General features: G+C 31.5%; 1 protein-coding gene across 4 annotated transcripts; it reads left to right on the forward strand.

Annotated features, from left to right (window-relative positions):
• Window positions 1-5,423: 5,423 nt before the first annotated feature.
• Window positions 5,424-12,950, forward strand: LOC101216376. Of its 4 annotated transcripts, none has more exons than XM_031882376.1 (8): window positions 5,425-5,829; window positions 7,599-8,084; window positions 8,238-8,399; window positions 8,690-10,570; window positions 10,724-10,913; window positions 11,450-11,565; window positions 11,715-11,809; window positions 12,508-12,950. In XM_031882376.1, exons 2-8 carry the CDS (start codon window positions 7,625-7,627, stop codon window positions 12,646-12,648), a joined length of 3,045 nt encoding a protein of 1,014 aa, XP_031738236.1. In that variant the 5' UTR covers window positions 5,425-5,829; window positions 7,599-7,624; the 3' UTR covers window positions 12,649-12,950. The 4 variants fall into 4 exon arrangements, with proteins under 4 accessions (XP_031738235.1, XP_031738236.1, XP_031738237.1 ...); XM_031882377.1 differs by having other exon boundaries at window positions 10,748-10,913; XM_031882375.1 differs by having other exon boundaries at window positions 5,424-5,829; window positions 8,690-10,913.
• Window positions 12,951-17,266: the final 4,316 nt, after the last annotated feature.

The raw sequence follows: 17,266 nt of genomic DNA on the forward strand, positions 1-17,266 counted from the left end.
TTTGTGCTAAAAATGAAAAAAAAAGGGTCCCAACTCCCAATTTCATCCCTTCAACATCTCATTTCCTTTTGTCACATTGCCTCTTTCCTTATCTTTTCTTTTCCACTTCTCTTATTATCACATTTAGAGAGCCTAATCCAATCATTTTGCTTTCCTCCATATCTTACTAGTGGTTTTTGTTGCTAGATATTGTCTCTTCCAAATAACTCTCAACACCCATTTTACTTGGCCAGCAATGTTTTACTTCTTTCTTTTCAGCAAAACTTTGATTTTTTGTGCGTTAATCAATTGGAAAAGAGGGAAGAACAGTATCTAAAGTGAGGATCTTCAAGCCAAGTTACTGAGAAGCTATGTCTACTGGAATGAAATGTCTTAACCACATGAGCATCGAAGTCACAAGTGTGATTGGGTTGAACTGCGATACAATAGGTTATAGGGGAAAATATTTAGTAGTTGAACTTCATTAGCATATTTAGTAGTTGAACTTCATTAGCATATTTAGTGATGTAATATAGAATAAAGCTATGGCTAAACAGCTGTAGTTAGTTAGTAAAACAGTTTAAACAGTTAAACTGTTTAACAGTTAAGGCTGTTTCATAAACAGTTATTTCAACTAATTGTAACTACTTACAAATCCTCAAGAAATACCTCTTATCTTAGCCATAATTGGCAGAGAATTCATTTTGAGAAATTAAATCCAGACTTGAATTACATATTTAGTTTCTCCTTTTAATAGATTTCAAGCAATATAGAATTATTTGTTTTTATCTATAAAGAAAATATGTCATTTTCAAGAGCTTTGGATCAAACGCTTTCATAGAAAAGTTATTGTCTCAACAAGTTGGTGTAAACATTAAGAGATGTTTGAAACCTTGATTTGACTATTAATAGTATGTATTTGGATTGTAGATTATTTTACTTTGTCTTATAATAATATATATTTGAAATGTAAATTAATTTAGTTTGAAAAATAAATAGTAAATAATAAAAATTTGATAAATATAAAATAGTAACAATTATAGCAAATAAAAAGTTTTGAAATAGTATTTATTATAGCTAATATTAAGATATGACTCCAAAAAAATTCTAAAAGTAAGTATACATTTTCAAAACCTAATATTATAATAATCACTTTTGTTATAACGGGCGGGAGAGAAGGTTATTTCAAAACCTCAATTTTCTATTGATTTTACTATTTTACAGTGATTTATTTTTGCACGGAACTTACTATTTCTTTCTCAAACTAAAAATACCTTACACATATTATTATTATCAAAATAAAAAAATTTATATTCCAAACACAAACTATTATAACTTAACTATAATAAACTATAACTAAACTAACAACATTCTACCCAAATGCACCTAAAAAATCTTAAGAACAATATAAAATATTGTGTATAAACATATGCTATATTATTTCATTTAAATGCCACAAATTAAACATATACATATCCCCGGTTTAAAGTCTACATAAGAGAGAGAGAGAGAAAATTTCCTTAGTATTGAACTGTACAAATACTTCAACCATTACAAAGCAGGAGATAAAATCATTAACCTTCAATTTGATCGTAGGTGTTGAATTTAACTATTGGAGTTGTACAAAGAGAAGCTATACCTTTATAAAATTCTGCCATGTACGTGGCAGAAAAAGAATGAAAATGTGTTCTTTCTGTGTGTCTATAAATCAAAGAGAGTGAATATATAAGTTGAATAACAGTGTAGACTACAGAGTTAATCCTTACCTTTCCTTTGTATAAAATAATAAAAACTCATTTATTGGGTTTCAACCATATATATACATATATATATCCACTTCAATGAGACAACCAGAGAGAACGTCCACTGAACCAATAATGAATGTAAATTGGAATGTTGAAACCTTTTGAAAACTCAACCCACCCCATTTGCATACTCACATTTATTCACAACTCAAGTAATTCCCTTCTTAAATGTTATAACAAAGTTTCTGATCTTAAATGCAACCAATTCTCTCTCTCCAACTCCAATAATTATTGAGAATATTTAAACAAAGTTGAACGACAATTATATATTTATTATCGTTAGGTAAATTTGTTAATTATCTAAACACCCAACTGTATCAGTCGATTCTAAATTTAGTTGGAAAAGAGATTGTTATATTATTTGGATTAAACTTTGTTGGTCTACTGAATGGGACTTGAAAGTATAAAATGAGTGAAAAGATGTATGTGGTCTATATTAAATCCTTTTGTTTTCCAAGTTATTGATTTCGGACCAACCCATCATTCAAAGTCTCTCTCTAATTCCTCATCATTGGTCCATCCCTCTTCAATTTCTCACATTCCTCTTCAGTCTTCACCCTTCTCGTCCAACCTTTTAATAAACAAAAATATATTTGTAAAACATAATAAGATCTCTTATAGTTTATTAATGATAAATAATAATAAATTTCTACAAATATTCATTAATAGACGTTGATACACACTGTAAAAGTCTATTATTAGAGTTTATATATTTTTTTAGTTCAAAATTTACCTTTTAGGTTATAAAAATGATTAAAACTAGAATTATCTAACTGGAGAAATTAAAATTAGACAAATTTGTTGTGTTATAACATATTTAATTTCTTGAAATTTTGTACTAATTAATTAATTTTTACAACAATTTTCATCTATTTTAAAAGAAGTATTTAAATTCCTTACTAAATCAAATATATATATATATATATATATATATATATATATATAATCCTAGTTTTAATACTAAAAGAAAATAACAAAGAAAAGTCATAGGTACGAATTAACTTTATTAAATCACTTTAAAATAAATTATAAAGAAAGAAAGAAAAAGTTTATTTTTGAGTGAGAGATATTGGCCACAAGATATATAGCAATGGGAGGTAGGATTATGACCAAACACAGTATCAAAATTTGTGAAGTGGTACTCAAAAAAGAGTTAAACAGATAAGTGGTGTGTCAAAAGTATCGTCCAATCTCACGTTTGTTTCATCTTATCTAATTTCTTTAACTAGACAGAGACATTATTTCAAAGTTAATATGATACTAACTTAGACAGAGACAGAGAAGATAGTTGACATCAAAATTTTGAAAAAAAATCACAATCTATTTGAAAACAATATAAATTTTGTATATCATATAATATCATTTCTTTATTTAATTTCACAATCTTTTATAAATATTTTGATCCATGATATTATTATTTAAAATGTCTCATTTATATATACATCAAAGCTTACCCTTGTAACCAATTTCGAAGATTAAATTATACAAATTGAAAGAAAAAAAGAAAACTATATATATATATTGAAAAATATACTGGTTTGATATAAACTTGATCTTTTGTACTATATAACTATAAGTTCTAGCTACTATGTCTAACCAAGATTACCAATGACCCTCATGCTTGTGCTACAAAAATTTTATAGCCACTCACTATAGGGTTTGATAATTGATATTGATTTTTCACTTTGATATCCCCAACTCACCTAAGTTCACGATAGTCATTAAAGTCAACTTTCTGTGTTTGGACTTATCGGCCATTATTGAAATGACGGATCATGATATTATCTAAACTAGTGCAATTGTACTCTACACCAATCACATATAGCTTAAATTAAACTATACTATATCGTTCAACTATTTGCAACATTAAAATTCAAGTGGCCAACAACCCACCACCTTGGATCATAAATTGAGTTAATAGACAACTATTAAACTCCCACTTTATAACTTTCATTAATCAACTTGTCGGTTGTCGATATCTATTGAGATTAATCTTAATAATTCTAAATCTTTCTCGTTTTCGGTCTTTGAATTAGTATTTTCAATTCATGTAGTTCTACTCCAATTATTGATAGACCATAAATGACATGTAATGAAGAATGTGAATGAATGGCTATCTAAAAGGCTACATCTATACTATTTGGATTGTTTATAACTCAACCAAACGAAAGATTACTACTTTTTGTTTCACTCTCAACACAATCCCAAGAGCTTAGATGCTACATTTACCTCATCATTCCCTAACCTTTTTTCAGTTCCTCTCTAGAATCTTTCCGTACTCACTTCGAAAATGACCTCTCTTATGACAATAAAATTACTCTATCTTCTTATTCGATTTTTTATACTTCTCTTACGTGTGTAGTACTCAATTTATTCTTTTCATATTGACTTCTCTCTTTACCTTATCACAACTAAAGTAAATTCATACAGTACATTCATAGAAACTAGATTGGGAACAAATTTTCTAACAATAACTAGAATCACAAAAATTCTATCGTATGTTCAAAAAGTTGTTCTAGAATAAATTTCAAAGTTTACAAAGGTATAAAGTTAACATCGATGTGTTTTTTAATATTTAAACAAACTTATTTTATTTTATTTCTACCCATTTAATCCTATCCCTAAACCAACTAATGGTATAGTATAAACGGAATCTATGGACAATAACAACACCAACAAACAAAAAGTTGGAAATATTTGTTTTCACCATTTTTAGCATTTCAAGATGAAGTTTTGTTCATTTTCGAATAATTTCTGAAATTCGACGAAGAAGTCGGTTTGTTAATTAATACGATATTAAACTTATTTATTAGCCAAATTAACATGACATTCCTTTTGATACAAAATAGATTATTGGCTAAAAGAAAAATGACATATCATTAGAAATATTCACCCAAAGACAACATGCCACTATTTTTCATATATTACTTTAAAATAGTATAATCCAACCAAATATGTCTTTTTATTTCCTTTACCTAAGTAATTAAGTGTTACAAATTTAGCAAAATAAAAAATAAAACTTTTAAGTATAAATTTGCATTTCTATATATCTACAAAATTTGTAATTTTATTTTAATTAAAAAAAATATATTTTTGTCAATATCATAAACTTTTTATTTATCATTCAACAAACAACCCAATTGTAATTGATAATTGTGTGTTTGTTTCACTTACTACACGTGACTCTAAACATTGTTCACATAGAGACATTGATTTGATAAATATATATATGTGTGTGTGTCCTGTCAATTCCATACCAAACAAATTATTAAAATTAATGATAAGAGAAAAGAAAGTAAAACTAAACCTCAATAAGACTTTAATTTGTTTAACAATACATTTCAGTGTCAAAATTCTTTCAACAGCTAAACTCCTTGAGAAAAGCTAAGATATTATAGTTAATATGGGAGTAATCTTTCTATTATTGGTTAGAAAACAAGGTTACCTTTTTGGAACTACAATTTTTCTTTTGACTTCAAACTTCATTAAAAGTAATCTTAAACGCCAAATCATTTTTACTTTTTAGTTGATCTTGATTATCATTTTTTTTTTTTTTTTTATCTTCCTTCTTCTGGGTTTTTGTTTTTTCTTGGTAAAAAGGAAAAAATATTTGATTTTTTTTTCTCTTGGTGGTGAAGCGAACACCCAACAACTGAGCATTAACAGTAGCGCTAAGCGCAATTGGCAGGCAATACAGTTGCGCACATAATTCTGAATAGTATGGACTGGCATGCATTCAACTACGTGTCTCATTTCTGACCTCTTATTCAAGAATCTTTCAAAAAAGCCTCGAGAGATTCATGTAAACTGTGACCGCAAACGCCCCTTGGTAGTCGGTTTCTCTCTCACTCTGCTAATCCTTCTCCTCTCAATCCATTTCTCCCTCTGTAATCAATTTCTGTTAGATCATTTTTCATCTGGGTGTTCTTCTTGCTTTTGCTAAGGGGGTTTTGATTTGATTTTCTCTGGGTTTGAACTTTGAACTCAATCCTTTTATGCTGAGCAGTTGAATAAAGCAGTTCTTAATGGATTTGAGGGATATAAGGTATGTGGGTTTCTTTGATTCTTGTTTACTCTGATGGGTATCTTCCAATTTTTGCTGTTTTTTTTGTAGTTCATCATCCTTCCTTTTTCTCTAAGATTCTGGAAAGTGGTTCTGTGAAATTTGAGCTTCTGAAGTGTTTGTCTGGGGTTGAGTGTGTAGTTAACTCGTGATTGCTTCTCTTTGGGCGACATTTAGATTGTCGTAGTTTGTTGAAGTTAGAAACTTTTGATTTATGTGGAGCTTGAAACAGTAAAACAGTAGAAATTTGATTTAAAATTACCGTAGGACATCATTTTGTTCCAGTACGTTTGTATGGCTATTTTCAAAAGCTGCAACGGACGTTGAAAATCCAAGAAGCGAAACTTGTTGGTTACTCTCTAAATATTGGATCCACATGCAGGGTGCCCAACTTTCGAAAGATGGGGCTGTTAAGATTGTCCATTCTACATCTTATTTAAGTTAATTGTTTTTTTTTTACTGCTTCAGAGGAATCATAGTCGTCTTTTTGGTGTTTTCTTGTTTGTCTTTATGTAATGTGCTGTAAATAATGCAGGCGCATAGTGCTTGTTAATACGTTTGAATTTTGTGAGCCTAGAATAATTGTCATGTAATATATAGACATATTTTTTTTAGCTAGGGATGTAGTTCTCTTGAACGAGCTTCCAAAATATCCCTGAATGCGACTGGAAATCGTAGATCATGACCAAATAGGAAATATCATTTATTTCCTTCTGCCTGTAAATCGAAGCTGGTCTTCATACTATTAGTAAATTTACCAGTGCAAGTATATATAGTTGCTGTCTAGAGACCTTAAAAAGCCATAAACATTCCACAGGCTCTTTTAGTTCTTTCCACTCATCTTGGAAGAGAAGATCATGCAAAAAATCACTGTTTGAGCCTAAAAACATTGCAACTATGAGAGGATATATGGGTCCCATCCATAAATGTAGGATGATATGGTACATGATTTTGTTTGCAAATTTTTCCTTCCCTGAACTATCATGCAGTGTTTGAAGTCATGGGGGCATTCTATACCTGAGAATAATGTGACTATTCAATTAACAAAGCTCCTTTGAAATTGTGTTGTTTCTTCACACTGTTGGTGTTGCATAAGTCATAACAACAATATCTTGTCCTTGAAACCCATTATAACCTTTGAATCGAGCTTGAAATTGCTTTTATAAGCTGAGTAAAGGGGAATTACGTGTATCCTTTGCTTCATTGTCACCTTCGCAAAAGCCATCGTAACGTTTATATCAAGCATAATATTTGTTTTATACACTGGCTAAACGTGAAAGGACTTGTACGAGTATCCTTTGCTTAATTGTCTCCTTGCTGCTAAAGGGAACTTTGGAATGATACAAAGCATTGATTTTTGTAAACTGGAAGTAAAATATATGCCACTTGGATTGGTGTATTTCTTCATAACATGCATACAAATGCCAGACCTTCTGTACAAGTACGTACTATTTGAATGACATCTTATGTTAAGTTGAGTTTTCACGACCCTGGTGGGTTGGTTTTGTTTGAAACAAACTGGAATGATCTTTTGTTGAGTTAAAATAAGATTTGCTTAACTTTCTCCTTTCTGTCCAATCCTATTTCTTACCTGTTGCTAGTCTTCCATTTACGTGTTAGAAATTTTATCACCTCCTAATGTTGCATGATGTGCCTCCATGTGCTATAAACTGAAAGTAGGAGTTATTTTCTTTCTTCTAAAAAAGAAACAAGGTGCAACAAAATACAACTAACATGGGCCCAAATTACAGAATTGTTCATTGAGGTATTACTGAAGATGAATGAGGACTATAAAAGCATTGAACCGGGGACGGATTTAGGACTTGGCTTGGGTTACACAGACCAGTACATTCAGGGAAGATTGACCAACAGATCAGGTGTAGGTGCAAATGCAGGTTCAATGGTGGATGTGAAATATGTTACCACCGACTCCCTGTCTGAACTAGTTTGGTCTCCTCACAAAGGTTTGAGCCTTAGATGCGCTGATTCCAGCTTCAATAACAGAAAAACATCGATCTTGTGGGATGCAGCAGCCAATAAAGCAAATTTTGCACTGCCACAAAGTGTAATAGCTGAGAAGTCTACTTCCAATAATTTACTTGATAATAGAACTATTATTTTGTCACAAGCAGAGAGTCATTTGAAGAATATATCTGAGGGTAAACAAACTTCAAATAGGACCAGCTCTGATGATGCTGCCTGCATGACAAGCGAAGTACAAATGACACTGGATAAAGGTATAATGACACTGAAGTTTGTGAGTCTAAGTTGATCCTAATTTTAGTTGCATCTCATACCATATTTTGTTCGATAGGCTTGATATTTCTTTCTGCCCAATTATATTTTTGTTCCTTGGGACTTTTCCCAGTTCTGATGCACTTACCTTCCAGGGGTTGGAAACTTTGCAAATGAAACACTTAGCAGGGCAGACGTGGCTGTTGTCTGTTTTAAAGAGGAAGATCTACTAGCAACTGGAGAAGTGGATATAACTAATGCAGGAAACATTCTGGTGGACGAAGTATTGACAATTGGGAAAAATGACTGTTCATCAGGTCTGCTGATACCAATGCAGTTTATTATATGGATTGAAAGCATGAATCATTTAGAAATAAATTATATTTTGATAATTGATAAAATACAGTGTGATTGTCTAATGATTTGAATCCCAGTTTGTAACATCAAGACCTGTTTGAACATTTTATGTTCCTGCTTTCCCTGGAGCAACTTGTTTCTCCATATTAAAATGTTTGCATTGGAAAACCTTCGATTCCAATTATCAAATATTTGTTTTTTCTATTTAATTTTCATGTTTAAAATTTTATTTACTTCATCTCCCTTGCAGTTTCCATAAACAGAATAAATGAAGTATCAATGGAACAAGGTGAACCAGAGCTTGATAAACTGCAACATGAATTGTTAGATATGGATCCAGTTCGTGGAGACAAAAATGAAGATAAATATATTTCAGCTGGAAAAGTTGTTCTTCGACCTTTGGATATGTTTGAGCCTACTGTCTCTCGTCCAACTTTTTTAGGGAAACTGGAATCATCTGCAGAAAATGACTCACAAAATATGAATGGAAAAAATGCTGGGTGCGAGGGAAATAAAATTCTAGTGACAGTGACGGACTCTTCACATGAAGTGAGAGGCAGTAACCAGCAAGAAGAAAAGGACAATTGCAATGATGGGGTTGATTCAGCTTCTCCAAGTAGTTGTCGTATGCATTGGATACAAAGGAAAGGGAAGGAAAAGGCTCTGTCTGATGGTGATGTTCATGGAAGAATGTTGAAAAAGGATGACAACAGCTATGGAAGTGTTGAAAGTTGTAACAGTGCTTTTCGTTCAACGTCTAAGAGACGATGGAGCTTTGAACAACGCTTAATTGTTGGGAACAAAAGAGCCAAAAAGCAAGATGGTAATGCTTCTGGTCCAACATCAAACCTTGGTCAAGATAGCTCTTTCATGATTTGGATATCTAACATGATGAAAGGATTCTCAGAGTCGATACAAGATGAGGCACCTACTCTTGATCTTACCCTTGCAAAATGTGATGTTGAACAAGGGGGCCCAAATGAAGAACCAATATATAAGAAGATCAATGCTCCTGGGTTCAGTGGCATAGGTTTTCAATCTATCTTCCGGTCCTTGTACAATCCAACAATGAGAGGTGAGGAAGGAGCACCTAGTGCAACTTGTCAAGCCAAGCAAGAAGCTAAGGGAATTGAAATTATTAAAAACAGTTGTGATCTTAATGCAACTCCAATAGCCTGTTTCGGAGAGTCTGATCACTTCGGCAAACAACTACTCCTGAACAATGAGAATGCCACAGACCTTATATCTGGAAATGGACCCACCTTGCTTATACAACTAAAGAATTCTCCTGAAATTTCCTGTGGCAGTCATCAAAGTCATAAAACCAGGTCTCAGGGGAACCAGAATTCAAGCAATCTTGTTAGTGCTGCTGGAACAGGTGAAGTTATGCACTCTGCTTTGGGTAAGTGCAAGTCAAACGGTACAGAGAATGTTGACTGTGATCAACTATGTGGAAAGATTAACCATACAACTGGTAATGTGAGTGATCCTCTCAAAAGCTTATGGATTTCCCGTTTTGCTGCAAAAGCATCTGGGTTTACATCAAACCCAGAAACTTCCAACCTAAATACCAAGGATGATTCGCAATGTTCCATGCACAGTCCCAGACATATGCCTTGCCCTCAAAACCACATTGATCATCATTCCATGGATGACTTGGATACTGCTGTTAGTAAGGAACAACACAATATAGCTAATACTGAGACTTCACCAGGTCATAAGGAATTCAAAGACCATAGTGAGCAAAAATCCATTAGTAAGTTCAAATCTGCTTTACGTTCTCCTAAAATAAGAAGTCCAGAGGCAATGGCTTCTGTCTTTGCTAGGAGATTAGGTGCACTCAAACACATCATACCGTCAGATTTGACCATTAATGTGGGTAATGAAACTGTGACCTGTTTCTTTTGCGGCACAAAAGGCCATAATCTACATAATTGTTCTGAAATTACTGAAAGAGAAATTGAGGATCTTTCAAGAAATATCAGGTTCTGCAACGAGACAGTTGATCCCCCTTGTTCATGCATTCGGTGCTTTCAGCTCAATCACTGGGCTATTGCATGCCCACTTGCTCCCGCGAGATGTCAACAGCAATCTGATTCCCATGTTTCTTTGGCCGATCGTTATGATTCTGGTAAGCTCCAACTTACTTCTAGGATTGGTTTAAGTGTAAAACCCCAACACCTTCAGGATAGAAAAACGGATGGGAAAATGTATGGGGTTGCATCAATTCTAAATGATACTGGTGATCCCAATATTAAAACTGATCTTAGTCTTGATTTTAAAGTCACTGAACAAGTGAAGTCTGCAGCAATATCGTTTCCAAAATGTGTTCCTCCAAGATTTCCAGAGAAAAGTTTGAAAGGAAGTGAGATGGTTCAAGTTGATAGCTTTGTTGACAATCAGAATTCCAATATTTCCCATGCAGTCTTAAATGCTGTAAAAAAACTTCGACTGTCTCGAAGCAATGTTCTCAAGTAAGTAGGAACAAATTTTTGTCCTTCATCTATTATCATATTTGTTACACCTTTTACATGCAATTATGGGTGTTCTAGTTGTAGAAACCTAGACGTTCATATTTCTGCATTTTAAGTCTTCTTTTAATATCTTTACAAAGTTAACTTGACAGATTGGATCCCACAGTTTGAGACACATAAGTTTTGAATCAACTTATTTTAAAATGATGTGTGATTGAACTTATCATGGGTTACATTATCTTTGCAATTTTGTGTTTTCAAGATGCTGTAGCAAGGTTTTTGTTCACATGTACTTCCTTTTCTACTTAATGTTCTTATTGGTGTCGAGTCTTTTGACACACCACTGAGTTTGCAAAAGCATTTGAAGAATGGAAAGTTGAAGCCTCCTGGCTACTGTGTTGATAGGCTTATTCACTTGAAATCCTACATAGATCACTTATAGTTCAGTTCCTAAAATGATCAGACATAGAAATTCCTTTTCCTTATTGAGTGTATCTTTCTGCAAACTGATATTCTCTCTATTGCATCGACACCAGGTGTATGAGTTCCCACACGTCACTGTCACTTCTTGATGGTTTTTTCTTGCGTATTCGGCTCGGGAAGTGGGAAGAAGGACTTGGGGGAACTGGGTACCATGTGGCTTGCATAAGGGGTAAATTGCCTATTAGTTTTTGCTTGACTATCGTGCAAACTTTCACTGTTGTATTGGTTAACTATAAATTGATCTTTTTGTACCCTTTATCTTCTAATACCCTTTCTCTTCTAATTTCTTCTGAAATTTTCATGTCCATATATTTCCAGGCGCACAACTCACAAAGAATTCTATTTCTGTTATTGTTCGAGGGGTTGAATGCCAAGTTCAGACCCAGTACATTTCCAACCATGATTTTCTTGAGGTATAAATGTTTGCCTTTTTCTTTCAACCCTTCCCCCTCCCAAACATAAGTTAAGCAGTTGTGATGAGTTGTTAATTGTTGTTTGTTAGAGCCCAAAGAGTATGAGTACATGCTCGTTTGATTTGAGTTTTGTTTTCTTGGCTAAGTCCTCTATTAAGCTTAATGTTTCTGTGTTCAAGTCTTATTTCAGAAAGGAACCGTAAGAAAACATTTGCTGTTCATGCCATAATGTTTCTTTGTTCTATTAGCGTTGTTGTTTTGAATGTGTTTGGTTCTAGAAACCTTTTTTTTTTTTTATTAAAGGCACGGTGGTAAAAAGGAGAAAATGCCTTGGTTTGTTTTCCTGACTTAGACGTCACTGCAACGATAAATGACAATTGCTGAACTGTTATAGAAGCCTTCAATGGTTTTAGACAATCAAAGTCCCATCGTTGTAGTATCATTTACCCTGAAGTTTATTTCTTTCTATCATTCGAACTTGATAGGAGTTCGCTCAATCCTCTAGTCATTGTTCAAATTGGTAATCAAAACTGGTCGTCTCTGAACTTCATTTCATGTCTACCTTCCCCCATTATACTGTTTAAATTGTTAACAAGTACCCTGAATGAAGGTGAATGAAATATTAAGCTGAGAAGCAAATAATGATATTTTCAGCTTGGGAAAAGAGGATTTGATGAATGAGACAATAATTTCTTCAGGATATTAAAACTCAAGTTGGCTGGTTGCAGGATGAGCTGAGGGCATGGTGGTGTACAATCTCGAGAGATGGCTGCAACGCTCTTCCTCTGGCAGCAGATTTAAGAGCTAAAGTGAAAAAGAAAAGGGAGTTGGGTTTCTAAACTAAGCATAAAGGAAAGTTTTTTTTTTTTTTTTGCACAAAGGAAAGTTTCTGTTAAAACTGTACATAGAATTACCATTCATCACCATACCTACACTTCAAATTTCAATTGAACAGTGTCAAATGTGTTGTTTAATGAATTTGTAATGCTATTCCTACTTGTTTGTGTGCACACAAATCATTTAGCCCGAGATGGGCTTTCCAATGAAACAAAGAAATACCGAACTGTAACAATACCGTCACGTTTTTATCTATATGGCTGTGTTATTGATGTTAATGTTATCTGGTTGGATTTTATGAATAGACTTGCAGAGCTTTTCTTTTTCCTTAGTCTCTTTTTCTTCAAGGAATTTGAATCCTTGACGTTTCGGTTGAGAATAAAAATTAAATGTTTGCTTAGCTATATGAATAGATACCTGGACAATTATTCTCTATGTACATCAAAGAAAGTACAATACTCAATACATGAAGAGTATTTTTAGTAGAGGATTTGAACTGAAAATTCTTGGTTGGTTCTTAATGACATATTAAGAGTGGTTAAGAGTATAAATATAGGTGAGATATTGGATAATCAGAAATATTAAAAGAAATAAAGATAAACATTAAAAGGAATAAAGATAAAAATTAAAAGGAATAAAGATGAAAATGACTTTTTGTCACTTTTACTTTTAAAATCATTGCCACACTTTGATGCCCAAATTATTGATGCATAGTTGCCTTAGTGGTTTGTTGTTAAGATGCATTATTTTTAGCTTTACTGTTTGTACATTTTTTTTTCAATATACTAAGGCTTAATTACAACAATTCCTTGTCCAAGGAGAACACTTAATTGAATTGAAAATTCAAAAAGTGTCGCAACAAAACTACTATCACCCAAGTTTAGTTTTACGTCTTTCTAAGAGTCAACATTGATACTAAAAAAAACCGATTCAAAGGACCGAAATAGAATGAATCGACTCTCATATGCTAGTTTTAATGAAAAAGCAATTGACAGTTGATTTAAAGAAGAAATTTTTTGAAACCTGAATCAACATGATCGAATTTATGCCCTCATCGACCGAAATTTAAAAATATTATAAAATAAATATATAAATATATTTATATTATTAAAATAAACCCTTCGCTCCTATTAATCCATGTTAGCTCCCAACCCTCCTTATTAATAATTATATTAATTTATCGATAATTTTCAATCTCGCCCGAATTTGACTGCTGGATGACCTGAGTTTTAGGCTTCTTGCTTTCCATCTTGGTCGGACAAGCACCAAGATTAGTCCAAGAACTCAATCTCTAAAACTCTATGTCCTTCATCTGATTCTTGACTGAGAAATAGCGAGATTAGCTCACTTATTTCTTCATCTCAGCTCGAAAAAATTTAACTGAAATCGAAATTGACCAACGGTTTGGCCAATTGGGTCAAATTGATCGAGTCGATTTACAGTGACAACTTTTGTACAAAACTGATCGAAACCAACCGATGATCACCACCTTAGAAACATAAAAGTAATAATTTTACTTAGCCGTGATTTTGTTGGATCTCTAATTGTTTTTTGATTTTTTTTAAAAACATTATTACCAACTTACATTTTTTTTCTTCTTAAAATGACAATTATTTTTAACAACTTTAAGTAATGTTTTCTATTTAAAAAAATATATTACCGTTTTTTTTTAAGAAAAAGAAAAAGAGTTTAGCGTTCTTACACATGCCATTCACTTCTTAATGCCATAATCTTACTTTATCAAGAAAATAGAAAGAACATTCTCATCATCTTTTACTTTTAATATTTTGTTTTCTTTCCTTTTTGTGAAAAGCAAAATTCTCAACAATTTCTTCTATCATTGTAATGACATCAGCTAAACTAAAGCAAAAAAATGGAAAAGGAAATACCAAAAAGTAGAAGCACTAATTCTGCAGAGTCTATCACATTTGCTTCTTTTCCACTTTCTCCTCTTTGCAAACCTTTAATCCATTGATTCATTCAATAATCTACCCACTCATTTCTCCTATTCCCTTGTCACAATCTTATACCTAAATTACAAATTCCATAATTGTATAGGTTAGTTCCCTCCAATTTAACAAGTTATCTAACCAAATTTCTAAGTGGCGTTTTAAGGTGTGACCAAAAGATAGACAGCTTTCGAATCTCCCACCTTTCTATCATGCTACTAAATAATCTTTGTAAAACTATCCTCTATTTGATATGAAATAATCGAATTAATAATTCGATGACATATTAAACATTTTCAAAAGTTTAAAGAAAACGAGAAGTTATTAAAAAAAAAAAAAAAAAAGAAGCGTAGGTAGAAGGTTATTAGTTGAATTAGGAATTGAAATAAAAGAAAATCTGGACGTATATTCATATTGGAAGAAAGTTGGAAAATAAAAGTAAAGAACTCCAAGAGAGTTTGTTAGAACACAACAAACAACGGCTGGTTGACCCTTCCTTTTCAATGGACCGTGTTGATTTTCTTGGAAATCATCTAATTGACTCAAATAATTAAATATGATATCATAACCAAAATTCGTCTATCATAAAATTATATATACACACATATCACTATTATTATTATTCTTATGTTTTTTATTGACTTCGATTCCACTTTTATTTTATGGTTTTTTTTTCTTTATATCATTCCATTTCTTTAGGAAGGATGATTTCACACAAATTTCTCAAATTAGGGGTTGGTGTGTTTGAAAGGTTTTGGAGTCTTTTCTTTAAGACTATAATTAATAAAATGTGTAAATTATTGAGTCATTGAGTGTGTTTAGGGAAAAAAACATTTTACTTAATTTGGTAATTAAATATTTTGTTTGATAAGTGTAAATAATTTATCAAAATTTTCTATTTTTAAAAAATTCTTATTAATGTTAATGTTTAATTAGTATATATGAAAATTCTCAAAACGAAGGAAAATGGAGAAAATTATTTCATATGTCGAAAGAAAATCAATAAGGAAAAAAAGTGTGAGATAAGAGAGGGGACAAGAAAAAAGTATACGACAACTATAGTTTAAGTTATGCTCTCTTTAATTGTAGTTTAAATTTTGTGAAATATCAAATCTCCAACCTCTAAAAAGAAAACTTATTTTAATAATTACTATTGCGTCAAAACCCACTAACTTTAGCATAATATGAAGTTATTAAGAGAAAGCATGTGCGGTAACACAGTCCTAACTTAGCATTTATTATATGTCGATCAATACAATTTTTTTGTTACTTCAACGAAATGGGGAGGGAGACTTTGAGTCTATAGACTATTTGTTAGTTGAATTATCCATAGCTTGGTTCATATTACTACTATTAACCAAAGAAATTTTGTTACTATCATTGTATTATACTAATTAGGTAAATTTGAACAATGAAAAAATAGCTAGGCCAAAAAGTCCCAATTAACGGTGGGGGCAGAAGACCTCATCATCAATTTGATCAATTAGTGATAATGTAAAAGAAGACTTATAAGTCAAATTAAAGGACATGAACGACTCTTAGCCTACAATGATAATGGTAGGCCTTAGCTTTTATAAAAGCCCAAAAGCATTTTCCATATTTTCCATTTATTACTTTCTAAAAGCTTATCCAACTTCAAACCTCTAATTTTATTTTAGTCATGTGATTCACAAACAAACAAAAATTATATATACTACTACATTTTCATAATTTTTAGATAGATTCTTCTACTTTCTAATGTTTACTAACGTTCGCAATAAAACTATCGTTTATCACAATATTAATTAAATGTTAACATTGACAAAACATTTAAAAATGACGACAAAAGAAGTAAAATTAAATTAAATTAGTTATAATGGTTGATATTTGTGTTATATTTTCATTAATATCATTTTAGAATTATCTCAATTTGAAACTTGTAAACACGAAGGAGTAATATATTATATATACCAAGTGTCAACCTATGAGTTTAAATGTAATAGGTCGAGCAGAAGAGATCTAAAACATATTTTAAAATATAGTTCGTAGATTTTCTTTAGAAAAATATATTAAATCAATTTCAAAGTCCATAAAAAAGGCATAGTATCACTTCTGAAAAAAGAAGAGGTAATAACTTTTACTTTCATATCTAAAAAGAAGAGACCATTATTTATTATTAGAAGTGGGTTAGACTTAGGCAAACACTATCTTCCACCCTTTTTCCTTCTATCTGCTCTATTATTTTATTTATTCATAATTATTCCTCTTTAGATTTTGATATAATTTATATATATATATATATATATATGTACATCAACGGTTCAATTTTAGTATCTAGTAATTATGTTGGCACAAATTTCCAATCTCATCAATTAAAAGTGTACTCAATTTGTAAATTTATCGTTTTTAAAATGAAAATCAACAAAATAAGCTAGATAAATATAATAGAATTAAATATATTCACAACCTATATTCATAAAAGCACATCCAAAACTTTGATTGTTAATCTTGCATTTATATAATGATTATTTATTAAATAACGTTTTGTGAAAACAATATAATTAATTAATAAAGTTTACTTAGTTTAAAATTGAACTTGGCTTTGTATTTGTCCGACTAATAATGGTAAAAAAATCATAAAAATTATTATATTAACGTTGAGATAAATGATATTATGGCCAAATACAACAAT

The sequence above is a fragment of the Cucumis sativus genome, chromosome 3 (assembly GCF_000004075.3).
Source record: "Cucumis sativus cultivar 9930 chromosome 3, Cucumber_9930_V3, whole genome shotgun sequence".
Taxonomy (NCBI): Eukaryota; Viridiplantae; Streptophyta; class Magnoliopsida; order Cucurbitales; family Cucurbitaceae; genus Cucumis; species Cucumis sativus.